The sequence below is a fragment of the Pseudophryne corroboree genome, assembly GCF_028390025.1.
Source record: "Pseudophryne corroboree isolate aPseCor3 chromosome 7 unlocalized genomic scaffold, aPseCor3.hap2 SUPER_7_unloc_10, whole genome shotgun sequence".
Taxonomy (NCBI): domain Eukaryota; kingdom Metazoa; phylum Chordata; class Amphibia; order Anura; family Myobatrachidae; genus Pseudophryne; species Pseudophryne corroboree.
This window is the reverse complement of record NW_026967609.1, coordinates 107,501-135,222: the sequence shown is the minus strand read 5'-3', so window position 1 is coordinate 135,222 and position 27,722 is coordinate 107,501. Positions and strand designations below refer to the sequence as shown.

At 49.3% G+C, this 27,722-nt stretch overlaps 1 protein-coding gene across 2 annotated transcripts in view; it reads left to right on the top strand.

The window, feature by feature from the left end:
* Positions 1-27,722, top strand: part of ALS2 (alsin Rho guanine nucleotide exchange factor ALS2) — a 384,700-nt gene that overhangs the window by 302,123 nt on the left and 54,855 nt on the right. For both annotated transcript variants that reach the window (XM_063950453.1, XM_063950454.1), the window contains 2 exons: positions 12,675-12,792; positions 16,044-16,201. In XM_063950453.1, the coding sequence (XP_063806523.1) occupies positions 12,675-12,792; positions 16,044-16,201 (276 nt within the window). The remainder of the gene's footprint in view (positions 1-12,674; positions 12,793-16,043; positions 16,202-27,722) is intronic.

The following is a 27,722-nucleotide window of genomic DNA, read 5'->3' as shown; positions in this document are numbered from 1 at the left end:
TGGCACAGGCAGTAATGTGCCTCTCTCCTCCCCATAGGGGGTATGTAATGATCCTGGGAATGTAATCAGGGACAGATGCAATGTGCCGGGTGTGAGCTGTGGTTGGCACAGGCAGTAATGTGCCTCTCTCCTCCCCATAGGGGGGTATGTAATGATCCTGGGAATATAATCAGGGACAGATGCAGTGTGCCGGGTGTGAGCTGTGGTTGGCACAGGCAGTAATGTGCCTCTCTCCTCCCCATAGGGGGTATGTAATGATCCTGGGAATGTAATCAGGGACAGGTGCAATGTGCCGGGTGTGAGCTGTGGTTGGCACAGGCAGTAATGTGCCTCTCTCCTCCCCATAGGGGGTATGTAATGATCCTGGGAATATAATCAGGGACAGATGCAATGTACCGGGTGTGAGCTGTGGTTGGCACAGGCAGTAATGTGCCTCTCTCCTCCCCATAGGAGGTATGTAATGATCCTGGGAATGTAATCAGGGACAGATGCAATGTGCTGGGTGTGAGCTGTGATTGGCACAGGCAGTAATGTGCCTCTCTCCTCCCCATAGGGGGGTATGTAATGATCCTGGGAATGTAATCAGGGACAGATGCAATGTGCCGGGTGTGAGCTGTAATTGGCACAGGCAGTAATGTGCCTCTCTCCTCCCCATAGGGGGTATGTAATGATCCTGGGAATGTAATCAGGGACAGATGCAATGTGCTGGGTGTGAGCTGTGGTTGGCACAGGCAGTAATGTGCCTCTCTCCTCCCCATAGGAGGTATGTAATGATCCTGGGAATGTAATCAGGGACAGATGCAATGTGCCGGGTGTGAGCTGTAATTGGCACAGGCAGTAATGTGCCTCTCTCCTCCCCATAGGGGGGTATGTAATGATCCTGGGAATGTAATCAGGGACAGATGCAATGTGCTGGGTGTGAGCTGTGGTTGGCACAGGCAGTAATGTGCCTCTCTCCTCCCCATAGGGGGTATGTAATGATCCTGGGAATATAATCAGGGACAGATGCAATGTGCCGGGTGTGAGCTGTGGTTGGCACAGGCAGTAATGTGCCTCTCTCCTCCCCATAGGAGGTATGTAATGATCCTGGGAATGTAATCAGGGACAGATGCAATGTGCCGGGTGTGAGCTGTGGTTGGCACAGGCAGTAATGTGCCTCTCTCCTCCCCATAGGGGGGTATGTAATGATCCTGGGAATGTAATCAGGGACAGATGCAATGTGCCGGGTGTGAGCTGTGGTTGGCACAGGCAGTAATGTGCCTCTCTCCTCCCCATAGGGGGGTATGTAATGATCCTGGGAATGTAATCAGGGACAGATGCAATGTGCTGGGTGTGAGCTGTGATTGGCACAGGCAGTAATGTGCCTCTCTCCTCCCCATAGGGGGGTATGTAATGATCCTGGGAATGTAATCAGGGACAGATGCAATGTGCCGGGTGTGAGCTGTAATTGGCACAGGCAGTAATGTGCCTCTCTCCTCCCCATAGGGGGTATGTAATGATCCTGGGAATGTAATTGGATGACTTTATTAAAAGCGGTTGATGCCACATTGGGAGAAATCCACCGCTCATTTCCCCCCATAGTTACCGAAAATTGTGCAATGTCAACCGTTTGGTGTCGCCCTAAACACGACCGACCTTTTCAGTGTTGCCCTATTATACCATAACCCTGATCGTTCCTGCAGTGTAAGTATGGTGACTACACCATAGTGCTGGAGATGCAGTATAATGTAATATACGTATACTAGAATAATGAGGCACCTGATGGTGATCATATATATATATATTTCTCTGACGTCCTAGTGGATGCTGGGAACTCCGTAAGGACCATGGGGAATAGCGGCTCCGCAGGAGACTGGGCACAAAAAGTAAAAGCTTTAGACTAGCTGGTGTGCACTGGCTCCTCCCCCTATGACCCTCCTCCAAGCCTCAGTTAGATTTTTGTGCCCGAACGAGAAGGGTGCAGGCTAGGTGGCTCTCCTGAGCTGCTTAGAAGTAAAAGTTTAAATAGGTTTTTTATTTTCAGTGAGTCCTGCTGGCAACAGGCTCACTGCATCGTGGGACTAAGGGGAGAAGAAGCGAACTCACCTGACTGCAGAGTGGATTGGGCTTCTTGGCTACTGGACATTAGCTCCAGAGGGACGATCACAGGTTCAGCCTGGATGGGTCCCGGAGCCGCGCCGCCGGCCCCCTTACAGAGCCAGAAGAGCGAAGAGGTCCGGAGAAAGCGGCGGCAGAAGACGTTCCTGTCTTCAAATAAGGTAGCGCACAGCACTGCAGCTGTGCGCCATTGCTCTCAGCACACTTCACACTCCGGTCACTGAGGGTGCAGGGCGCTGGGGGGGAGCGCCCTGAGACGCAATAAAAACGATATAAAGACCTTATATGGCTAAAAAAAATGCATCACATATAGCTCCTGGGCTATATGGATGCATTTATCCCCTGCCAGTTTTCTGAAAAAAGCGGGAGAAAAGGCCGCCGTGAAGGGGGCGGAGCCTTTCTCCTCAGCACACAAGCGCCATTTTCTTTCACAGCTCCGCTGGAAGGACGGCTCCCTGACTCTCCCCTGCAGTCCTGCACTACAGAAACAGGGTAAAACAGAGAGGGGGGCACTATTGGCAGCTAATATATAAATACAGCAGCTATAACAGGGAGTAACACTTATATAAGGTTATCCCTGTATATATATATAGCGCTCTGGTGTGTGCTGGCAAACTCTCCCTCTGTCTCCCCAAAGGGCTAGTGGGGTCCTGTCCTCTATCAGAGCATTCCCTGTGTGTGTGCTGGGTGTCGGTACGATTGTGTCGACATGTATGAGGAGGAAAATGATGTGGAAGCAGAGCAATTGCCTGCGTTAGTGATGTCACCCCCTAGGGAGTCGACACCTGACTGGATGGTAGTAATTAAAGAATTACGTGACAATGTCAGCACTTTGCAAAAAACTGTTGACGACATGAGACAGCCGACAAATCAATTAGTGCCTGTTCAGGCGTCTCAGACACCGTCAGGGGCGCTAAAACGCCCGTTACCTCAGATGGTCGACACAGACCCTGACACGGATACTGAATCCAGTGTCGACGGTGACGAGACAAACGTAATGTCCAGTAGGGCCACACGTTACATGATCACGGCAATGAAGGAGGCATTGAACATTTCTGACACTACAAGTACCACAAAAAAGGGTATTATGTGGGGTGTGAAAAAACTACCAGTGGTTTTTCCTGAGTCAGATTAATTAAATGAGGTGTGTGATAAAGCGTGGGTTTCCCCCGATAAAAAACTGCTGATTTCTAATAAATTATTGGCACTATACCCTTTCCCGCCAGAGGTTAGGGCACGTTGGGAAACACCCCCTAGGGTAGATAAGGCGCTCACACGCTTATCAAAACAAGTGGCGTTACCGTCTCCTGATACGGCCGCTCTCAAGGAACCAGCTGATAGAAGGCTGGAAAATATCTTAAAAGGTATATACACACATACCGGTGTTATACTGCGACCAGCGATCGCCTCAGCCTGGATGTGCAGCGCTGGAGTGGCTTGGTCGGATTCCCTGACTGAAAATATTGATACCCTGGATAGGGACAGTATATTATTAACTATAGAGCATTTAAAGGATGCATTACTATATATGCGAGATGCACAGAGGGATATTTGCACCCTGGCATCTAGAGTAAGTGCGATGTCCATTTCTGCCAGAAGAACGTTATGGACGCGACAGTGGTCAGGTGATGCGGATTCCAAACGACATATGGAAGTATTGCCGTATAAAGGGGAGGAATTATTTGGGGTCGGTCTATCGGACCTGGTGGCCACAGCAACGGCTGGAAAATCCACCTTTTTACCCCAGGTCACCTCTCAGCAGAAAAAGACACCGTCTTTTCAAACCCAGTCCTTTCGTCCCTATAAGGGCAAGAGGGAAAAAGGCCGCTCGTTCCTGCCCCGGGGCAGAGGAAGGGGAAAAAGACTGCACCATGCAGCCTCTTCCCAGGAGCAGAAGCCCTCCCCCGCTTCTGCCAAGTCCTCAGCATGACGCTGGGGCTCTGCAAGCAGACTCGGGCACGGTGGGGGGCCGTCTCAAGAATTTCAGCGCGCAGTGGGCTCACTCGCAAGTGGACCCCTGGATCCTGCAGGTAGTATCACAGGGGTACAAATTGGAATTCGAGACGTCTCCCCCTCGCCGGTTCCTGAAGTCTGCTCTACCAACGTCTCCCTCCGACAGGGAGGCAGTATTGGAAGCTATTTACAAGCTGTATTCCCAGCAGGTGATAATCAAGGTACCCCTCCTACAACAGGGAAAGGGGTATTATTCCACGCTGTTTGTGGTACCGAAGCCGGACGGCTCGGTGAGACCAATTTTAAATCTAAAATCTTTGAACACTTACATAAAAAGGTTCAAATTCAAGATGGAGTCACTCAGAGCAGTGATAGCGAACCTGGAAGAAGGGGACTATATGGTATCTCTAGACATCAAGGATGCTTATCTCCATGTCCCAATCTACCCTTCTCACCAAGGGTACCTCAGGTTTGTGATACAAAACTGTCATTATCAGTTTCAGACGCTGCCGTTTGGATTGTCCACGGCACCACGGGTCTTTACCAAGGTAATGGCCGAAATGATGATTCTTCTTCGAAGAAAAGGCGTATTAATTATCCCTTACTTGGACGATCTCCTGATAAGGGCAAGGTCCAGGGAACAGTTAGAGGTCAGAGTAGCACTATCTCAGGTAGTGCTACGTCAGCACGGGTGGATTCTAAATATCCCAAAATCACAGCTGATTCCAACAACACGTCTACTGTTCCTAGGGATGATTCTGGACACAGTCCAGAAAAAGGTGTTTCTCCCGGAGGAGAAGGCCAGGGAGTTATCCGAGCTAGTCAGGAACATCCTAAAACCAGGACAAGTGTCAGTGCATCAGTGCACGAGAGTCCTGGGGAAAAAAAAAAATGGTGGCTTCTTACGAAGCGATTCCATTCGGAAGATTCCATGCAAGAACTTTTCAGTGGGATCTGCTGGACAAATGGTCCGGATCGCATCTTCAGATGCATCAGCGGATAACCCTATCTCCAAGGACAAGGGTATCTCTCCTGTGGTGGTTACAGAAGGCTCATCTTCTAGAGGGCCGCAGATTCGGCATTCAGGATTGGATGCTGGTAACCACGGATGCCAGCCTGAGAGGCTGGGGAGCAGTCACACAGGGAAAAAATTTCCAGGGCTTGTGGTCAAGCATGGAAACGTCTCTTCACATAAATATCCTAGAGCTAAGGGCCATTTACAATGCCCTAAGTCAAGCAAGGCCTCTGCTTCAGGGTCAACCGGTATTGATCCAGTCGGACAACATCACGGCTGTCGCCCACGTAAACAGACAGGGCGGCACAAGAAGCAGGAGGGCAATGGCAGAAGCTGCAAGGATTCTCCGCTGGGCGGAAAATCATGTGATAGCACTGTCAGCAGTGTTCATTCCGGGAGTGGACAACTGGGAAGCAGACTTCCTCAGCAGACACGACCTCCACCCGGGGGAGTGGGGACTTCATCCAGAAGTCTTCCAAGTGATTGTAAACCGTTGGGAAAAACCAAAGGTGGACATGATGGCGTCCCGTCTCAACAAGAAACTGGACAGATATTGCGCCAGGTCAAGGGACCCTCAGGCAATAGCGGTGGACGCTCTGGTAACTCCGTGGGTGTTCCAGTCGGTATATGTGTTCCCTCCTCTTCCTCTCATACCAAAAGTACTGAGAATCATAAGAAGGAGAGGAGTAAGAACGATACTCGTGGCTCCGGATTGGCCAAGAAGAACTTGGTACCCGGAGCTGCAAGAGATGCTCACGGAGGACCCGTGGCCTCTACCTCTAAGGAAGGACCTGCTCCAGCAGGGACCTTGTCTGTTCCAAGACTTACCGCGGCTGCGTTTGACGGCATGGCGGTTGAACGCCGGATCCTGAAGGAAAAAGGCATTCCAGATGAAGTCATCCCTACCCTGATCAAGGCCAGGAAGGATGTAACTGCAAAACATTATCATCGCATTTGGCGAAAATATGTTGCGTGGTGTGAGGCCAAGAAGGCCCCTACGGAGGAATTTCAACTGGGTCGTTTCCTACATTTCCTGCAAGCAGGATTGTCTATGGGCCTAAAATTAGGATCCATTAAGGTTCAAATTTCGGCCCTGTCGATCTTCTTCCAGAAAGAACTGGCTTCAGTGCCTGAAGTTCAGACGTTTGTCAAAGGGGTACTGCATATACAGCCTCCTTTTGTGCCTCCAGTGGCACCTTGGGATCTCAATGTAGTTTTAGGGTTCCTAAAATCACATTGGTTTGAACCACTTGCCACAGTGGATTTGAAATATCTCACATGGAAAGTGGTAATGCTGTTGGCCCTGGCTTCAGCCATGCGCGTATCAGAATTGGCGGCTTTATCCTATAAAAGCCGTTACCTGATATTTCATTCGGATAGGGCGGAATTGAGGACTCGTCCTCAATTTCTCCCTAAGGTGGTTTCAGCGTTTCGCATGAATCAACCTATTGTGGTACCTGTGGCTACTAGGGACTTGGAGGACTCCAAGTTGTTGGACGTAGTCAGGGCCCTGAAAATATATGTTTCCAGGACGGCTGGAGTCAGAAAATCTGACTCGCTGTTTATACTGTATGCACCCAACAAGCTGGGTGCTCCTGCTTCTAAGCAGACGATTGCTCGTTGGATTTGTAGTACAATTCAACTTGCACATTCTGTGGCAGGCCTGCCACAGCCAAAATCTGTAAAAGCCCATTCCACAAGGAAGGTGGGCTCATCTTGGGCGGCTGCCCGAGGGGTCTCGGCTTTACAACTTTGCCGAGCAGCTACTTGGTCAGGGGCAAACACGTTTGCTAAATTCTACAAATTTGATACCCTGGCTGAGGAGGACCTGGAGTTCTCTCATTCGGTGCTGCAGAGTCATCCGCACTCTCCCGCCCGTTTGGGAGCTTTGGTATAATCCCCATGGTCCTTACGGAGTTCCCAGCATCCACTAGGACGTCAGAGAAAATAAGAATTTACTTACCGATAATTCTATTTCTCATAGTCCGTAGTGGATGCTGGGCGCCCATCCCAAGTGCGGATTGTCTGCAATACTTGTATATAGTTGTTACAAACAAATCGGGTTATTGCTGTAGTGAGCCATCTTTTCTAGAGGCTCCTCTGTTATCATGCTGTTAACTGGGTTCAGATCACAAGTTGTACAGTGTGATTGGTGTGGCTGGTATGAGTCTTACCCGGGATTCAAGATCCTTCCTTATTATGTACGCTCGTCCGGGCACAGTATCTTAACTGAGGCTTGGAGGAGGGTCATAGGGGGAGGAGCCAGTGCACACCAGCTAGTCTAAAGCTTTTACTTTTTGTGCCCAGTCTCCTGCGGAGCCGCTATTCCCCATGGTCCTTACGGAGTTCCCAACATCCACTACGGACTATGAGAAATAGAATTATCGGTAAGTAAATTCTTATTATATATATATATATATATATATATATATATATATATATATATATATATATATATAAATACCAGATCTCTGTACACACCAGCCAGTGTCTAACACTCAGTGACAACTGCATAACAGTTGTAGAGCCTAGGTCAGAGGTCAGACAGCCCGTCTCTGTGCGCCCTAGGTCAGAGGTCAGACATGCCCGGAAACGCTGCTTGAATGGCCATGACATGCCCGCATTTACCTGACCACTCGCCATTAACATAACGCTGTCTACCTGTTACTTGGTGTGCGGCTAATACCTCATTGCGCCCGCCATCGCAATTCAAACGCTGCACGTGTGCTCTGTTGTTCCGATGCATGCGCAGTAAGAAAACATTGACCTATTTGTGTACAATTGCTGCTTTGCGACAGCATCGGAGTTATGCGCTGTGTCCTCATTCCTGGACAGGCGCTGTAAGGCGTCGGGCATGAGCTTCAGATCCCGGAGGACTTTGATCCAGGTTCTGTTTGAGGGAAAGGTTGTGTAAAGGTCTCTGGTCTTGTGGACCCAGCTGCCTTTTAGGATCAAGGGGTGGAGGAATTGGTGGTGTTGAAACGCCAAGCCTTGCATGTCTAAGATCAGTGTGACACTCTGGCTGTCTCCTTGTTAGAACATAAAAAGAAATCTGTGATCTTTTCCCATTGGTCTTGGTTATAGATTTCCTGCAAGAGGTTCCTCATGTTATAATGGTGGATTCCCCCATTACTCAGCTGGCCAGGGCAGCGTCATTATAGGACAGCTCAGAGAGGAAATATCAGGGGATTTTATACATAGATTCCTGTCACTGTTGCCTGTGGCGCCTCTGATCAGTTACGTGGATTTCTACCTTTCACTCTTGTTTAAATGACCAGGAGGAGGATGCAGAATCCAAGCATGTATCTGAGGTTTTGCCTTTTGTCGGACTGTTACATTTTGGTCAGATCTGCAGTCCATCATCACTGATTCTATAGGAAGTGAAGTTCCCCAAAAACCAGAGGACAAAGGTTTATTCCAGCAATTCCCATGGGGGCACCAGAGAGGCATTCAGTTCAGACCCAAGCATGCCAAAAACCAGATGCCATGACAGGGTACATCCCATCCTGGTCTGTGGCCTGGTCCCATTTGCTGTTCTTCCGTGACTGGTGGATGGGTACTTACTTGCATGGGGGGATGTGATGCATCACTACATGAGGTTACATCCTGGACCTTCTCTGGCCTCCACCCAGTCATTTATTTCCCAAGGGATGAGACTAGATGTCTCACCAGGGATCATCCCGGATTCATATGGCAGTGCCGATTCTCTGGGCTTTATTCTGGATGTTCTGTCTTGGGCAGTGATCGGTGGTCAGGTGGACCACGGCAGCACCAGCGTGCATATATTGCAGAATTAATATTTCATGTTTTTTCTTGTCACCGGTTATTCCGTTTCACTTTATCCATCGGAGGACACTGCGCTCCCTTCCTCTCTCTTTATCCATCGGGGGACACTGCGCTCCCTTCCTCTCTGTTTATCCATCAGGGGGGACACTGCGCTCCCTCCCTCTCTTTATCCATCGGGGGACACTGCGCTCCCTCCCTCTTTGTTTATCCATCGGGGGTGGGGGGGACACTGCGCTCCCTTCCTCTCTGTTTATACATCGGGGGATACTGCGCTCCCTCCCTCTCTGTTTATCCATCAGGGGGACACTGCGCTCCCTCCCTCTCTCTTTATCCATCAGGGGGGACACTGCGCTCCCTCCCTCTCTGTTTATCCATCGGGGGGACACTGCGCTCCCTCCCTCTCTGTTTATCCATCGGGGGGACACTGCGCTCCCTCCCTCTCTCTTTATCCATCAGGGGGGACACTGCGCTCCCTTCCTCTCTGTTTATCCATCAGGGGGGACACTGCGCTCCCTCCCTCTCTTTATCCATCGGGGGGACATTGCGCTCCCTGCCTCTCTGTTTATCCATCGGGGGGACACTGCGCTCCCTCCCTCTCTGTTTATCCACCGGGGGGACACTGCGCTCCCTACCTCTCTTTTTATCCATCAGGGGGAGACACTGCGCTCCCTTCCTCTCTTTTTATCTATCGAGGGACACTGCGCTCCCTCCCTCTCTGTTTATCCATCGGGGGGACACTGCGCTCCCTACCTCTCTGTTTATCCATCAGGGGGAGACACTGCGCTCCCTTCCTCTCTTTTTATCCATCGGGGGGACACTGCGCTCCCTCCCTCTCTCTTTATCCATCGGGGGACACTGCGCTCCCTCCCTCTCTTTATCCATCGGGGGACACTGCGCTCCCTCCCTCTTTGTTTATCCATCGGGGGGGGGGGGGACACTGCGCTCCCTTCCTCTCTGTTTATACATCGGGGGATACTGCGCTCCCTCCCTCTCTGTTTATCCATCGGGGGGACACTGCGCTCCCTCCCTCTCTGTTTATCCATCGGGGGACACTGCGCTCCCTCCCTCTCTGTTTATCCATCGGGGGGGACACTGCGCTCCCTTCCTCTCTCTTTATCCATCAGGGGACACTGCGCTCCCTCCCTCTCTGTTTATCCATCAGGGGGGACACTGCGCTCCCTCCCTCTCTGTTTATCTATCAGGGGGGTCACTGCGCTCCCTCCCTCTCTGTTTATCTATCGGGGGGGGGGACTGCGCTCCCTTCCTCTCTCTTTATCCATCGGGGGACACTGCGCTCCCTCCCTCTCTGTTTATCCATCAGGGGGGACACTGCGCTCCCTCCCTCTCTTTATCCATCGGGGGACACTGCACTCCCTCCCTCTCTGTTTATCCATCGGGGGGCCACTGCGCTCCCTCCCTCTCTGTTTATCCATCGGGGGGACACTGCGCTCCCTCCCTCTCTGTTTATCCATCGGGGGGACACTGCGCTCCCTCCCTCTCTGTTTATCCATCGGGGGGACACTGCGCTCCCTCCCTCTCTCTTTATCCATCAGGGGGGACACTGCGCTCCCTCCCTCTCTGTTTATCCATCGGGGGGACACTGCGCTCCCTCCCTCTCTGTTTATCCATCGGGGGGACACTGCGCTCCCTCCCTCTCTCTTTATCCATCAGGGGGGACACTGCGCTCCCTTCCTCTCTGTTTATCCATCAGGGGGGACACTGCGCTCCCTCCCTCTCTTTATCCATCGGGGGGACATTGCGCTCCCTGCCTCTCTGTTTATCCATCGGGGGGACACTGCGCTCCCTCCCTCTCTGTTTATCCATCGGGGGGACACTGCGCTCCCTACCTCTCTTTTTATCCATCAGGGGGAGACACTGCGCTCCCTTCCTCTCTTTTTATCTATCGAGGGACACTGCGCTCCCTCCCTCTCTGTTTATCCATCGGGGGGACACTGCGCTCCCTACCTCTCTGTTTATCCATCAGGGGGAGACACTGCGCTCCCTTCCTCTCTTTTTATCCATCGGGGGACACTGCGCTCCCTCTCTCTCTGTTTATCCATCGGGGGACACTGCGCTCCCTCCCTCTCTCTTTATCCATCGGGGGGACACTGCGCTCCCTCCCTCTCTCTTGTTTATCCATCGGGGGGACACTGCGCTCCCTCCCTCTGTCTTTATCCATCTGGGGGACACTGCGCTCCCTCCCTCTCTCTTTATCCATCGGGGGACACTGCGCTCCCTCCCTCTCTTTATCCATCGGGGGACACTGCGCTCCCTCCCTCCCTCTTTATCCATCGGGGGGGACACTGCGCTCCCTCCCTCTCTGTGTATCCATCGGGGGGACACTGCGCTCCCTCCCTCTCTGTTTATACATCGGGGGGGGGGGTGGACACTGTGCTCCCTTCCTCTCTCTTTATACATCGGAGGGACACTGCGCTCCCTCCCTCTCTGTGTATACATCGGGGGGGGGGGGGGGGGGACACTGCGCTCCCTCCCTCTCTCTTTATACATCGGGGGGACACTGCGCTCCCTCCCTCTCTGTGTATCCATCGGGGGGACACTGCGCTCCCTCCCTCTCTCTTTATCCATCGGGGGACACTGTGCTCCCTCCCTCTCTGTTTATCCATCGGGGGGGGGGACGACACACTGCGCTCCCTGTCTCTCTGTTTATCCATCGGGGGGGGGGGGGGACACTGCGCTCCCTTCCTCTCTCTTTATCCGTCGGGGGGACACTGCGCTCCCTCCCTCTCTGTTTATCCATCGGGGGACGCTGCGCTCCCTCCCTCTCTGTTTATCCATCGGGGGACGCTGCGCTCCCTCCCTCTCTGTTTATCCATCGGGGGGACTCTGCGCTCCCTCCCTCTCTGTTATCCATCGGGGGGGACACTGCGCTCCCTCCCTCTCTGTGTATCCATTGGGGGGACACTGCGCTCCCTCCCTCTCTGTGTATCCATTGGGGGGACACTGCGCTCCCTCCCTCTCTGTTTATCCATCGGGGGACACTGCGCTCCCTTCCTCTCTCTTTATCCATCGGGGGACACTGCGCTCCCTCCCGCTCTGTTTATCCATGGGGGGGACACTGCGCTCCCTTCCTCTCTCTTTATCCATCGGGGGGACACTGCGCTCCCTCCCTCTCTGTTTATCCATCGGGGGACGCTGCGCTCCCTCCCTCTCTGTTTATCCATCGGGGGGGGGGGGGGGGGTGGGGGGGCGGCACTGCGTTCCCTCCCTCTCTGTGTTTCAATGTTTTGTGTTGTGTTGTCATTGTGTTGTCATTGTGTTGTATTGGCTTAGTAAAGTCCACACCTATGTAGGCAGGATGATGGGTGTAGAGGGCAGGAGGTTAGTTTCCATATTGTGCCCGCTACACCCATTATATGCCACTGTCCCCAGATGGAGTGAGTGAAACCAATTTAATGGCATTTACCTGAAATCCTCTTGTTGCTTTCCAAACCTCTCAGTAGGTAGTGCAGAATCAGGAGAGAAAAACTAACCAGTAGCTGCGGGGAGCCCCCACTTATTGATGGAAGACACCGGAACGTCCTATAATGCCATAAAGCTACACAATGAATGAATAGCTGCGCTGTAGCTAGGCTTACCGTATGATCCCTTTCACCCGGGACGCCCAGGAATTACGCAGGTTCTGTCGCTGACTGACTTCAATCCTGCATTCACCTCATGTTATCCAGCTAGAGAACCCGTGTAACCCATTAGTGTCCTGGTATAAAGGGGAAGTATGGTAACCCTAACCATAGGCAAAGGAGGTATGTAAGATGATTGCACTTCGCTCGTTATCTGTCCATTCAATACAATCTCTTTATTACAGCCCAGAACCACTAAGCCGGTCCCATACCCAAACACTGGAGAGCTTGGAAAGGATTCCCCATCATACTGGTCCCTTCAGCCTGGAGAAGTACGAGAAGATCAGGACATATTTATTAAATGTAACTTTTCTTTATTCACATTACACTTTGTCTTAGATATTTTATTCTGTATTTTGTGTGTTACATTATTTTACTACTTTAGAAATATATGGATCGATTTATACGCCCGTCTACCTCGTGTTACACTTATACGCCTGTCTACCTCGTGTTACACTTATACGCCTGTCTGCCTCGTGTTACACTTATACGCCTGTCTTCCTCATGTTACACTTATACGCCTGTCTGCCTCGTGTTACACTTATACGCCTGTCTTCCTCGTGTTACACTTATACGCCTGTCTTCCTCGTGTTACACTTATACGCCTGTCTTCCTCGTGTTACACTTATACGCCTGTCTTCCTCGTGTTACACTTATACGCCTGTCTTCCTCGTGTTACACTTATACGCCTCTCTTCCTTGTGTTACACTTATACGCCTCTCTTCCTCGTGTTACACTTATACGCCTGTCTTCCTCGTGTTACACTTATACGCCTGTCTTCCTCGTGTTACACTTATGCGCCTCTCTTCCTCGTGTTACACTTATACGCCTGTCTTCCTCGTGTTACACTTATACGCCTGTCTTCCTCGTGTTACACTTATGCGCCTCTCTTCCTCGTGTTACACTTATACGCCTGTCTTCCTCGTGTTACACTTATACGCCTCTCTTCCTTGTGTTACACTTATACGCCTCTCTTCCTCGTGTTACACTTATACGCCTGCCTCATGTTACACTTATACTCCTGTCTTCCTTGTGTTACATTTATACGCCTGTCTTCCTCATGTTACACTTATACGCCTGTCTTTCTCGTGTTACACTTATACGCCTGTCTTCCTCGTGTTATACTTATACGCCTGTCTTCCTCATGTTACACTTGTATGCCTGTCTTCCTCATGTTACACTTATACGCCTATTTTATTCGTGTTACACTTGTAAGCCTGTCATCCTCGTGTTACACTTATACGCCTGTCTTCCTCGTGTTACACTTATACACCTGTCTTCCTCGTGTTACACTTATACGCCTCTCTTCCTCATGTTACACTTATACGCCTCTCTTCCTCGTGTTACACTTATACGCCTCTCTTCCTCGTGTTACACTTATACGCCTGTCTTCCTCGTGTTACACTTATACGCCTCTCTTCCTTGTGTTACACTTATACGCCTCTCTTCCTCGTGTTACACTTATACGCCTGCCTCATGTTACACTTATACTCCTGTCTTCCTTGTGTTACATTTATACGCCTGTCTTCCTCGTGTTATACTTATACGCCTGTCTTCCTCATGTTACACTTGTATGCCTGTCTTCCTCATGTTACACTTATACGCCTGTTTTACTCGTGTTACACTTGTAAGCCTGTCATCCTCGTGTTACACTTATACGCCTGTCTTCCTCGTGTTACACTTATACACCTGTCTTCCTCGTGTTACACTTGTATGCCTGTCTTCCTCGTGTTACACTGATACGCCTGTCTTCCTCGTGTTACACTTATACTCTTGTCTTCCTCGTTTTAAGCGCCCGTCTTCCTCATGTTACACTTATACGCCTCTCTTTCTCGTGTTACACTTATACGCCTCTCTTTCTCGTGTTACACTTATACGCCTCTCTTTCTCGTGTTACACTTATACGCCTCTCTTCCTCGTGTTACACTTATACGCCTCTCTTCCTCGTGTTACACTTGTATGCCTGTCTTCCTCGTGTTACACTTATACTCCGGTCTTCCTAGTTTTATACGCCCATCTTCCTCATGTTACACTTATACGCCCGTCTTCCTCATGTTACACTGTCTTCCTCTTGTTACACTTATACACCTGTCTTCCTCGTGTTACACTTATACGCCTGTCTTCCTCGTTTTCCACTTAAACGCCTGTCTTCCTTGTGTTACACTTATATGCCTGTCTTCCTCATGTTACACTTATATGCCTGTCTGCCTCGTGTTACACGCCTGTCTGCCTCGTGTTACACGCCTGTCTGCCTCGTGTTACACGCCTGTCTGCCTCGTGTTACACGCCTGTCTGCCTCGTGTTACACTTATACGCCTGTCTTCCTCGTGTTACACTTATACGCCTGTCTTCCTCGTGTTACACTTATACGCCCGTCTTCCTCGTGTTACAGTTATACACCGTTCTTCCTCGTGTTACACTTATACGCCTGTCTTTCTCATGTTACACTTATACGCCTATCTTACTATGCGCTGATGGGGTGAGCTGCACCTTTAGGAAAATAGCCCCTGTTAAATAGGGTACAGTATAATAGAGATACAAAAAAAGGATCCCAAAGGGAGTTGATATAAACCAAAAAGATAAACTATATCCGTCAGTCGTCACAACCATTTAAAAAGGTACAAATTTATTATAAAAGCTCATACAGCATAAAAAAGACTTATAGTCTCCGTTTCAATTGTGCAGTTGGTGGGATACGGTCAGTAGGTCGACGGGGCAAAAAGTCGACATGAGTTTAAAAAAAAAAAACAATTTCAATTTTTGGACTTTTTCATACTTCACGATCCACGTGGACTACGATTGGGAATAGTAACCTGCCTGTAATGAAGCATGGCGAGCGAAACAAGGGGGCATGGTGCACTAATTGGGGTTCCCCATCACTTTAGAAAACGACACCAATAAAAGAAAAAAAACTCACTTGACCTGTCGACCTAGTACATGTTGACCTAATGACTGTCGACCTAAGTTGTGTCGACCCAACAACCCGTACCCCAGTTGATCATTCACAATGAACAATTAATTCAATATTAACGTCATATATATGACCATATAGATGGTGATAAAGCCACAGAGGTTCTGACTGTAATTCAGATACGCATATAAACCCAACGCGTTTCCACCATAGGATTTCTTCAGGGGTCTTACATCAGTACACAACTCTGCGACCCTCCAGTGGTCAATAATCAGACATAAATGTTCAAATGGAAAGGCAGTAAGGGAACTGCAGAACATCTTTTTTTATTTTTATTTTGGGTGTGTGTGTATGTATATATATATATATATATATGTGTGTGTGTGTGTGTGTGTGTGTGTGTGTGTGTGTGTGTGTGTGTATATGTATATATATATATATATATACGTGTTCTTTGTATGAGGTGCCTCTCACCATATAGAGAGGACACGCTGATCTAATCCTTCCCTATAGCAGCTGTAACCAGTAGTAACGTCTAGCATTAATGACATCCATATGCACTTGATTTTGTCCGTGTAATTGTTACATGTGGTCTTTGCGCTGCCTGTTTACACCTTCATGTTATCTCTTTGTACTCGCCCAGGCTTGTGAAACCCCGATGCATCAGCTAGGTCGGCTTGTGGAGTCCCTGGTGGCAGTATACAGAATGACATACGTAGGGGTAGGAGCCAACCGAAGACTTTTACAGGAGGCAGTGAGAGAGATTAAGTCTTACCTGAGACGCATCTTCCAGTTGGTCAGGTGAGACTGCGCACTTTCATTAATGTAAATACACGGAATCATGCAGCTTTCTGCTTTCTACTCGGCCAAGGTCATTTAATCTTTTCTTGATCAAGTTCGTTGTTCTTTGGTGACCACGTTTTGATCTTTTGGTAAAATAGTCATTTTCACCAATTCAGGAGAGATGCAGCCTTTGTTTTTTATACAATCTTTTATAGATATCTTATTTTAAAAGAAATTTTATAAGGCAAATGTATTTTCTCTTACATCCTAGAGGATATTAGGGTCCACATCAGTACCATGGGGTATAGACGGGTCCACTAGGCGCCTTGGGCACTTTAAGAAATTAACAGTGTGGGCTGGCTCCTCCCTCTATGCCCCTCCTACCAGACTCAGTTTAGAAAATGTGCCCGGAAGAGCCGGTCACGCTTAGGGAAGCTCCTGAAGAGTTTTCTACGTTTATTTTTTCTGTTTGTTGTTTTCAGGCAGGGCTGGATGGCACCAGCCTGTCTGCTTCATGCAACTTGGGGGGGGGACACGGCCCAACTTCCCAGCTTCCCATAGGGTTAATGGTCCCATTTCTCCGCTGACAGGACGCTGAGCTCCTGTGGGAATCATTTGCAAGCCCCACCACGGCGAGCGTACCCTCCCGCAGCACGCCGCCACCCCTAACAGAGCCAGAAGAAAGAAGAGTGGTGGGTAGAACGATGGCGTCTTGGATAGCGGGTCGCTGACGGTAATGGCCGCACAAGGGTAGGAGCGCAGCGCTGACAGGCTGCAGCTCCAGGCTTCAGAATAACACGCTGAGAGGTGTGTATCCGCTGTGAGCGGCGAGCTGAATCCACTACAAATACCCACACTGGCACCACTAGCTTACAGGTGTTCAAACCCACTGTTAAGCATGCAAATTAACTCAGCCAGTATAAAAAAATGGGAAGACCGCGCGCCATAAAGGGGGCGGGGCTTCACTATGAGCGGATCCAGCAGCTCACCAGCTCCTCCACAAACGGGGGGAGTAGTATTATAAGTACTAATACCCTATTAAGGGTACTTAGTCTGCGCCCAGCTGACATTATTATTAGCTAAAGGGGCGCTGTGTGGCTGGTTTCCTCATAACTCTGTGTCTCCCTAGAATGTGTGTGTGTGTGTGTGTGTGTGTGTGTGTGTGTGTGTGTGTGTGTGTAAACTTTCACATTACAATGTCTTGCACAGCAGAGTGTTTCTCTTCTCCTGGGGGATCACTACAGTGTACTCAGGACAGTACACATTCCCAGGCTAGTGGATCCGACCCAGTATGGTTGGATTCCATAAAGGGTATGATTATAAATATTTCAAATAAATTATCCCATAATGAGAAAGAGACGCAATACTTAAGAGAGTCTGTGGATGACCTGATGACTAGAGATTCAGCTCCCACACCAGCACCTCACACCCCTACCATTGGTCCACAAAAGCGTACAGTGGCCCAGATCTTGCAGGCTGCCACTGATGATAATGCCTCAGATGCAGGGGACGGTGAGGTGGATATGATGGGGGGGATGCAGCTCTGGCTCAGGGGGTGCAAGCTCTGATGGAATCTATTAGAGATGTATTGCAGATTCCTGAAAGGTGACAGTAGTCGAGGAGGAATCTTATTTTAATGTAAAGGAGAAATCCTCAGCTACTTTTCCTGCATCAAAGGAGTTATATTCTCTGTTTGAGGTTGCTCATTTCCTTCCCTTTCCCTCAGGAGGATAGGAAGAAATGGGAAAACCCACCGATCGTAGACGCATCTGTATCTAGATTGTCACGTAAAAATGTATTTACCTGTCCCAGGCGCAGCCTCCTTAAAGGACACGGCTGACCGCAAGATTGAGACCACTCTCAAATCCCTGTACACAGCTGCGGGGGTGGCCCAGAGACCCACTATTGCTTGTGCATGGATCACTAGGGCCATTGCAAACTGGTCAGGTAATCTAATTGATGATTTAGATTCTCTACATAGGGGAGAGATCGTTTTCCTCCTGCATATATAAGACTCTGCAAATTTTATGGTGGAGGCCATTAAAGAAATGGGCCTGCTCAACGCACACGTCCCTGCCATGGCAGTGTCAGCACGCAGAGGCTTATGGCTACGCCAGTGGACTGCGGACGCATATTCCAGGAAAGGCGTGGAGAGCCTACCTTTCACAGGTGAGGCCTTGTTTGGAGATGAACTGGATACGTGGAAATCCAAGGCAACTGCGGGTAAGTCTACATATCTTCCTTCCGCAGCACCCCCAGCTAGGAAGTCCTACTCTGCTCCAACGTTGCAGTCCTTTCGGACAGCCAAAGTTAAGAATAAATCCAGAGTTTCCTCTACAGTCTTCAGAGATGCTAGAGGTAAACCCAGAAAACCGGCAACTTGCAGGTTCACAGGAACGGAGCTCAGGTTCTGCTACCTCAAGGCCTTCTGCATGACGGTGTACCACACTGCCTGAAGGACAGGCAGGTGGGAGCCCGATTAAAAGATTCCGTCAGCATATGGGCAACATCAGGCCTAGATCCCTGGGTCAAAGATCTTATTGCCTAGGGTTACTGAATGGAGTTTCAGGAACTCTCACCTCACAGATTCTTCAAATCAGGCTTACCAGCTTCTCAGGAAGCAAGTATAATCCTGCAAGAGGCAATTCAAAAGCTGGTACAGACCCAGGTCATTGTCCCAGTTCCACCTCAGCTACAAAATAGGGGTTACTATTCCAACCTGGTTGTGGTTCCGAAACCGGACTGTTCGGTAAGGCCCATTTTAAATCTCAAGACACTGAACCCGCATTTACGGGTCTTCAAGTTCAAGATGGAGTCTCTGAGAGCGGTAATCTCAGGTCTGAAGGAGGGGGAATTCCTGGTGTCTCTGGATATCAAGGATGTGTACCTTCATATTCCGATCTGGCCGCCTCATCAGGCTTATCTAAGGTTTACATTACAGGACTGTCACTACGAGTTCCAGGCACTGCCATTTTGCCTCTCTACAGCACCGAGAGTGTTCACCAAGGTCATGGCAGAAATGTTTCTCCTCCGCAAACAGGGAGTGAACATAATTCCGTACCTGTACGACCTGCTGATAAAAGCAGCTTCCAGGGAGAGGTTGTTGGAAAGCATTTACCTTTCAACTCGACTACTCCAGGATCACGGGTGGATTCTGAACATACCAAAACCATTGGAAAAGGCATTGGTTATCTAATCAATGGTTCGGGATGTCCTGAAGCTAGCGCGGATATCGTGCATCTGTGCATTCGCCTTCTAGGGAAGATGGTAGCCTCCTACGAGGCGCTGCAGTACGGAAGGTTTAACGCAAGGCACTTCCCGGCTGGATCTCTTGGACAAATGGTCTAATCGCATCGTCACATGCACCAGAGGATTCGTCTGTCGCCAAAGGCCAGAATTTTGCTTCTGGTGTGGCTCCAGACTTCTCACCTGATCGAGGGCCGCAGGTTCGGGATTCAAAATTGGATTCTACTAACCATAGACGCAAGCCTCAGAGGTTGGGGAGCAGTCACCTAGGGGGAACAGTTCCAAGGAAAATGGTCAAGTCTGGAAACCATTCTTCCAATCAGCATTCTGGAACTAGGGCCATATAAAACACCCTTCTACAGGCATCACATGTTCTTCAAGATCAAGCCATTCAAGTGCAGTCGGACAATATGACGGCAGTAACGTACATAAACCGACAGGGCGGAACGAAGAGCAGAGCAGCCATGTCAGAGGTAATGAGAATTTTTCTCTGGGCAGAAAGACACGCTGTGGCATTGTAGGCAATCTTCATTCCGGGAGTAGACAACTAGGAAGCAGACTTCCTCAGCAGACACAACCTCCACCCAGGAGAGTGGGGTCTTCACCCGGAGGTGTTCGGGTACTTAACACGGAGGTGGGGGATTCCACAAATCGACGTGATGGCCTCTCGTCTAAACAAGAAGCTCAGGCAGTATTGTTCCAGGTCGAGGGACCCACAAGCAGTGGCGATGGACGCTCTGGCAACCCCATGGGGCTACCAGATGATTTATGTGTTTCCGCCTCTTCCGTTGATCCCAAGGATTCTCAAAAGAATAAAAAGGGAAAAGGTTCAAGCAATTCTCATTGCCCCGGACTGGCCAAGAAGGGCTTGGTACGCGGATTTAGTGGACCTGATTCTGGAGGATCCGTGGCCTCTACCTCTATCTCCTGCAACAGGGGCCGTTCGTCTATTAAGACTTACCACGGCTACGTTTGACGACATGGAGGTTGAGCGTCAGATTCTAGCCCGGAAAGGGATCCCGGACAAGGTTTTTTCTGACTTTGATCCAAGCCAGAAATGGGTAACCTCTAAGCATTACCACCGTATTTGAAAAAAGTACATCTCTTGGTGTGAGAACAGGAAATTTCTTGCGAAGGAATTTCAACTGGGACATTTCCTGTTTCTGCAATCAGGTGTGGATGTGGGCCTACGTCTGGGCTCTTTGAAGGTCCAGATTTCGGCCTTATCCATTTTCTTCTAGAAACAATCGACTTCCCTTCCTGAGGTTCAGACGTTCTTGAAGTGTGTTATGCACTGCAACCGCCCTTTGTGCCTCCCATGGCACCTTGGGATCTCAACGTGATGTTGCAGTTCCTCCAGTCAGAATGACTTGAGCCCTTACAGGAGGTTGACGTAACGTTTCTTACGTGGAAGGCTGTCACACTGTTGGCCTTGGCTTCAGCCAGGAGTATGTCTGAACTGGGGGCATTGTCTCACAAGAGCCCTTATTTGATTTTTCCTGAGGATAGAGCTGAACTCAGAACTCGTCAGCAATTTCTCCCGAAGGTGGTGTCTGCGTTTCATATCAACCAACCTATTGTGGCTCCGGTGGTTATTGACAACTCTTCTACCTCAAAGTCCCTGGATTTTGTGAGGGCTTTGAAGATTTATGTGAAACGGACAGCTCGTAACAGAAAATCAGACTTGCTGTTTGTTCTCTATGCTCCCAATAAAATTGGGTGTCCTGCTTCAAAGTAGTCTATTGCTCGCTGGATCAGGCTTACTATCCAGCAGACTTCTACGGCAGGTTTGCCGGTTCCAAAATCTGTACAGGCCCACTCTACTGGGTTGGTGGGTTCTTCCTGGTCGGCTGCCCGGGGTGTCTAGGCTTTACAGCTCTGCCGAGCAGCTACTTGGTCGGGTTCAAACTCATTTGCTAAGTTCTACAAGTTCGATACTTTGACCTCTGAGGACCTTCAGTTTGGTCAATCAGTATTGCAAGAACTTCCGCACTCTCCCACCCGGTTTGGGAGCTTTGGTACATCCCCATGGTACTAATGTGGACCCCAGCATCCTCTAGGACGTAAGAGAAAATAGGATTTTCATTACCTACCGGTAAATCCTTTTCTCGTAGTCTGTAGAGGATACTGGGCGCCCGCCCAGTGCTTCATACTTCCTGTACTGTTACTTGGTTAAGTATTGTTGGTTCAGCTGTTGCTGTTCCTGGTTCAAGTTTGGTGAGCATGGCTTTCCTCTTGTTTGTGTGAGCTGGTTCAAATCTCACCACTGTCTTTGTATATCCTTCTCTCAAAGTATGTTCATCTCCTCGGGCACAGTTTCTAGACTGAGTCTAGTAGGAGGGGCATAGAGGGAGGAGCCAACCCACACTATTCATTTCTTAAAGTGCCCATGGCTCCTAGTGGACACATCTATACAGCATGGTACTAATGTGGACCCCAGTATCCTCTATGGACTACGAGAAAAGGATTTACCGGTAGGTAATTAAAATCCTATTTTATTTCTCCAGATTTCAATAATTACTTTAACCAAATTAGTGCTTTTCTAGAGCATTACCACAAAAATAATCATCCAGTTACAGCATGTGGTGTGTAACCATAGTAAGATGTTTTCTTTCTCATTGGGGTGTTCAGGTCGCCCAATTTTTTTTGTGCTGGTAAATAATTCACCATACTGTAGCAAACATGATGGCCACTATATATAAAAACATCTGAAATTGTCTAATATGCTTAGCGGTTGAATAGACTCTGACCAGTCTCCTCTCACATCTTCATTGGCGTTGACTGCGGGCTCTGCGCTACCACCAGCATCTGGCACAGCAGAGCGGACTGCACACTGGGCTGAGCGGCATGATAAATACCCAGAATGGGGCTGGAGACGCTGGGAGAACCTGGGAGTCTCCTCGGAGGAGACCAGATCAGGTGTGTGGGCAGTTTCAGTAAAGGCTGCCCAGGACTAGCCACTACCGAGCTGAGCCACCCTGCAGAACAGTGACTTCTGTAGTGTTTGTCCTTTGGGCAGCTTGGACCTTACTCGCTGAAATTCAGTTTGAGGAGACCCTGAATAAAATCTGATTCTGAGTGCTCTTCCCAAGAAGAGGGTGCGGTAGCAGAAGGATCAGATGTTGAGGAATGATGAGTTTCTGATAATTATTCTGCAAGGCATCAAGGCATATGCCTAGTGTAAGAAGACTATGGCCCTAGTGTAAGAAGACTATGGCGTCATGGTGGCTTTGCTCAGGTCCAGATTGGTGATGGTTATACCTTATCTGCACATTCTCTTAGGAGTCTCTGACTTTGCTTCAGGCGAACTGCTAACGGACAGCTCGGACATTCAAGTCACAACCAAAAATCCTATATATTCCCTACCCATAAACTGTTTTCTAGGACTGATGTAGGACAGTTTCAGCAGCGGACGTTTCTTCCAGAGTCAGATAGCCTTGTTACAAAATCTTATACACGGTTTGCTTGACGTCAGAAGTGCATTTGCGCGTGAGAGTCCTGGAATTTATTTAATCGTTAAGATTCTGTGCAGTTTAAACTCTTTCATTCTCAGTGATTAAGTCTAGAAAGCAGATCAGTCTGTCTAAAAGGACATATCAGGTGCTTTTCCTGTGGCTGGTGACCACTTGAAAAGGTGCGTTCCTTCTGCTACTTAAAATTAGAAAATTGTGATTACAGATGCCAGTCTCCAGAGCGGGTTGGTAGGAATGGGGGAGAGTGGTTGTGGTCCTTCACTATTATTCCTGAGTCTGTGGTCCCCAGAGGATGAAAAATATCTGATAAATGTCCTAGGACTGTGTGTTAAGTCTCCATGTCAAGGTCAACTTCTGTTGTGGGGACATCCCTGCTGCAGCAGTGTCTTACATCAACCATCAAGTTTCATTTCAGGAGAAAGGTGTTTCTTTTTCATCCACTAGGGGTCACTGGAGTACTCTTGGGATATGGACGGCTTAGCAGAAACAAAGGCACTGAATATTTAAATTTAGAACTCTCCTCCCCTCCATATCCCCGAGTACCTCAGTGTAGTACCTCAGTGTTTTTTCTGTGCTCACAGCACTAACAAGGCTTGTGTGGAGTTCCCACACTTGGTGGAAGATTTTATTAATTTTTCATTTTTACTTTTACATTTGACTTTTTTTCACTTAGCACAACCCTTCCCAGTTTCTGGAAAAACATGGGTCCGGGATAGTGCCGCTGCACGGACAGCGCATGGCGTGTCGGTCCTCACAAAGAGCACCCTCACAGGCAGCCCACTGTCTCCTGCAACAGCTGGACGGGGCTTACAGATAGAAGCCCCGTCGCAGCAATGACCTGAAGGGCTGGACGGAGCTTACAAATAGAAGCCCCGTCGCAGCCATGACCGGAAGAGCTCGGAGCTTAGAAGCCCGTCGCAGGCCTCCCTACAACAAGGTATGCTGGGGAAACGGGGCGGTCAGCGCAGGCTGCCGCCCCGCTGTGTGGGGTCACTGTTGTAATGCGCCGCTCATACAGCCGCCCGCCCCAGCCGCTCCGTCCGGCCGCCCCAGCCGCTCCGTCCGGCCGCCCCAGCCGCTCCGTCCGGCCGCCCCAGCCGCTCCGTCCAGCCGCTCTGTCCGGCCGCCCAGCCGCTCCGTCTGGCCGCCCCAGCACCGTCCGCCCGCCCAGACGCTCCGTCAGTGCTGTCTTGGTGCCAGCGCTGAGAGGGGGAGAACCGCCGCAGCTCGGCAAGAAGTGTCCCTCGCCTCCCTGCAACTTCCCGGCGCTCCCCGCTGAGACACAGCGCTACAGGGAGTACAGGGGGAAGGGGGGGGGGGGAATCTGGCTGATTACAGCGGCAAGGGAATGTAAAGGGCTGCCATATCTATATAAATAGCAGGCAGAGTTAATGTATGATAGGCTAGTGAGCCTATATTAATACTGGAGGCATGTATTGTAAACTGCCTGTGATTTTCACTGTGTAATAGACTATTGAGCCTATATTAACACTACAGCATGTATTGTGGCCTGCCTGTGATTATCACTGTATGATAGGCTATTCAGCCTATATTAACACTGTAGCAATTGTAACCTGTCCTGTGATATCAGTGTAAGCATGGCATGGGGGCCATTTTAACCATGCTTCCTGCTTCTTCCAGTTTGTAATTCCAGAACATTCCTGCCCTACATCTCTACTCCACCGGAGGCGCAGGGGTGTTAGTGGGAAGTTTGGTTCAGGTTTCACATAGGCTGGCCATGTGAACTGCATTTCGGCCATAAATAGATAGATATATATTACACACCTTAAGTAATAATTTTACTGAGTCGTGCAAGTGTCTGTCCTTTGCCTATTGTGTTGTCTGTCGGCATAAGGAGTATGGCTCCAGCACAGACTAAAAATACTTTTAAACAAAAGTCTGGACATAAATCTACCACATGTTCAGTATGTTTTGTAGGTTTCCACTCCGGAAGCCGGTTCATTCCCAGATCCTATGTTAAGCATTGGCAATTCAAATTGACTCCGCTCGACAGGAGCGGTAACATCGGAGTCTCGGAAGTTACTCCGCCAGCTTTAACGGAGGAGTCTCAGTCCAATTTCACTTTGGATACCAGGGTGTTAATTTAACTGGTCTTATAATTTAAACATTTCTTCTATGTTGCAGTCCTGACAATTCTATGTCAAACCTCACAGCGCTAAATACGAGTGAGGAGGGCACATTAGACAGTCAGATAGTGCGGGTTTTGACAACCATACATTGCTAATGGCCAGTGAGTCAGTCTCTGAAATTTACAGAGACTAAGGAGCCTCTAACATCTAATCCGTCGTATTTACTAAACGACAGATCTTCAATGGGTTTCTTATTTAGGATATCTTACTAAGATTTAAGGCTATTTACCCGTTTCCACACAGTGACATCTAAATTGGAGAATTCGCCATTGGTGAATTCGTCTGTGTCAAACCTTATAAAGACCCAAGATACATTTGGGTCACTAGGGCGCTCTGTGTATGGAAACAATGACGATCACGTTATACTTATCGTTAATGAGAAGCTGCTGAGTATCTCGGTACAGCGTCTGCTGCCGCCTGTTACCTTGCTTCTCGTTTTTCATCGTCGCTAGTTTCAGCACGACAAGGCCAGAAGTTGTTTGGTCCTAAATTTGACAAAATGGCCTCCTCCGGTATCAAGCCGGAAATACTCTGGTCCGGCGTTTAAAGCCTTTAGACTTCAGTCTTTTCAAGGCTGTGGTACAAAAACAGTCACGCCTTGTAACGCCAGGGCGCTAAAGTCACAACAAGCCAGTGGCTTGACGGGCTCTCAGCCCATCTCGAATTTCCAATTGTGGGAGTGCGCCTTTACACGTTACATTTGCCGGGTTTCCAGCCATCCACTCATAGATGTATCCGCTATTTAGGGTTAAAAGACAGGACTGCCTCTGTCGGACGAAATAAGGCGTTTTGGCAGGTTGCCATTCAGTCTCAGCTGGTTTCAGCGGTTTTTATTTCCAGGCCTGGTACACCAACAAAGTCAGGGTTATTATTCCCGTCTGTTTGTGGTACCGAAGCCAGAGGGCTCCGTCGCAGTCTCAATCAGCAAGTCACTTACTACAGATTGAAGATGGATTTTCTGCGGTTAGTATTTGCATATTTGGAGCCACAAGATTGCATGATTGTGCTTGATCTCCAGGATGCGTACTTACACATTCCGGTTTGGTCACCTCATCACAGGTTCTTGCGTTTTGCAATACGCCACAACCATTAACCGTTTCAGGTTCTACCGTTTGGCCTTTTGTCAGCGCCTCGGGTATTCACCAAAGTGATGTTGGTGATGATAGCTCATCTCAGATCCCTGGCAGTGACAATCGTTCCATACTTAGACGATCTGCTCATAAGAGCTCCGTCTCAACAGATGCTCCTCCGACTTGCGCTGCTAACGTACACCACGGTTGCAGTGTCAAGTTCAAAAACAATCGCATCTAATTCCGTCTCAACGACTTCAATTCCTAGGTATGATTCCAGATACGGTAAATCAAAGAATTTACCTACTACACCAGAAAGAACAGATTATACGCCATCTGGTACAATTAGTGCTCAAGCCACGCACACTATCGGTACATTGGTGTATTCGCCTATTAGGAACAATGCTGGGCTTTCGAAGCGCTTCAGTTCGGAGGTTTTCACTCGCGTATCCCACAGGGGGGCGAGGGTGTCTCTACTCTGGGCGAGAGTCTCAGAGGTTGGGGAGTTGTAGTTTAAAATGGTCACCGACAGGGTTTCTAAACGGATCACGACAGATTGCTGTCTATAAAGGTCCTGGAACTCCGTGCAATTTACTATGCACTACATGCTTCGTTCTCAGACTGTCCAAGGCCAGTCACACAACGCGACGGCAGTCGCATACACAACAACCAGGGAGGAACGAGAAGCCGCATGGCAATGCGGGAAGTAGCTCGAATCCTCAATTGCCCAGAATACCACAAGGTGATATTGTAGACTGGGTTCATTCCGGGAGTGGACATCTGTTAGACAGATGATCTCAGCCGTCGGGATTTTCATCCAGGAGACTGGGCATTAAATCCAGAGGTGTTTCACAGGTTGGTCCACAGGTGGGGTTACCCTCAGGTGGACATGATGGCATCTCGCCACAATTACAAACGCCCAGTATGTGTCCAGACGACAGTTCCCAAGGGCAGTGGCAGTGGATGCGGATGCTCTCACAATCGCGTGGCCGTACAGCCTCGTGTATCTGTTTCCACCGTTTTCCGCTGTTCTCTCCGTTGCTAAAACGGATCATAAGAGAGTCCGTCACAGTCATACTAGTGATATCTCATGGGTCTCGGAGAGTTTGGTTCTCGAATCTCCGAGGACTACTCGCAGACGATCCTTGGCCGCTCATACTACGTCCAACCCGTTACAACAGGGGCCGTTCTTTTACCCCTATTTAGCGCGGCTGCGGTTGACGAGGTGGTTGTTGAGACCGCCCTCTTCAGAAGAAAGAGAGGGCATTACAGTATCGGTTATACCAACCATGTTACGAGCTAGGAAGCCGGTTACGGCAGCTCATTATTACAGAATTTGGCGTGCCTATATAGGTTGGTGTGAAGCTCGGAAGTTTCCGACATCATTTTTCAAGTTACCCGTATTCTGTTATTTTTACAGACGGGGTTGGATGGAGGACTGCGTTTATCTACACTGAAGGTGCAGGTATCTGTGTTGTCAATTTATTTTCAAAGACGATTGGCTCTATTGCCGTCGGTACACATTTTTCTGCAGGGTGTCCTCAGAGTACAGCCTCCATTTATCCCACCTACAGCGCCATGGGACTTGAATTTGGGTTCA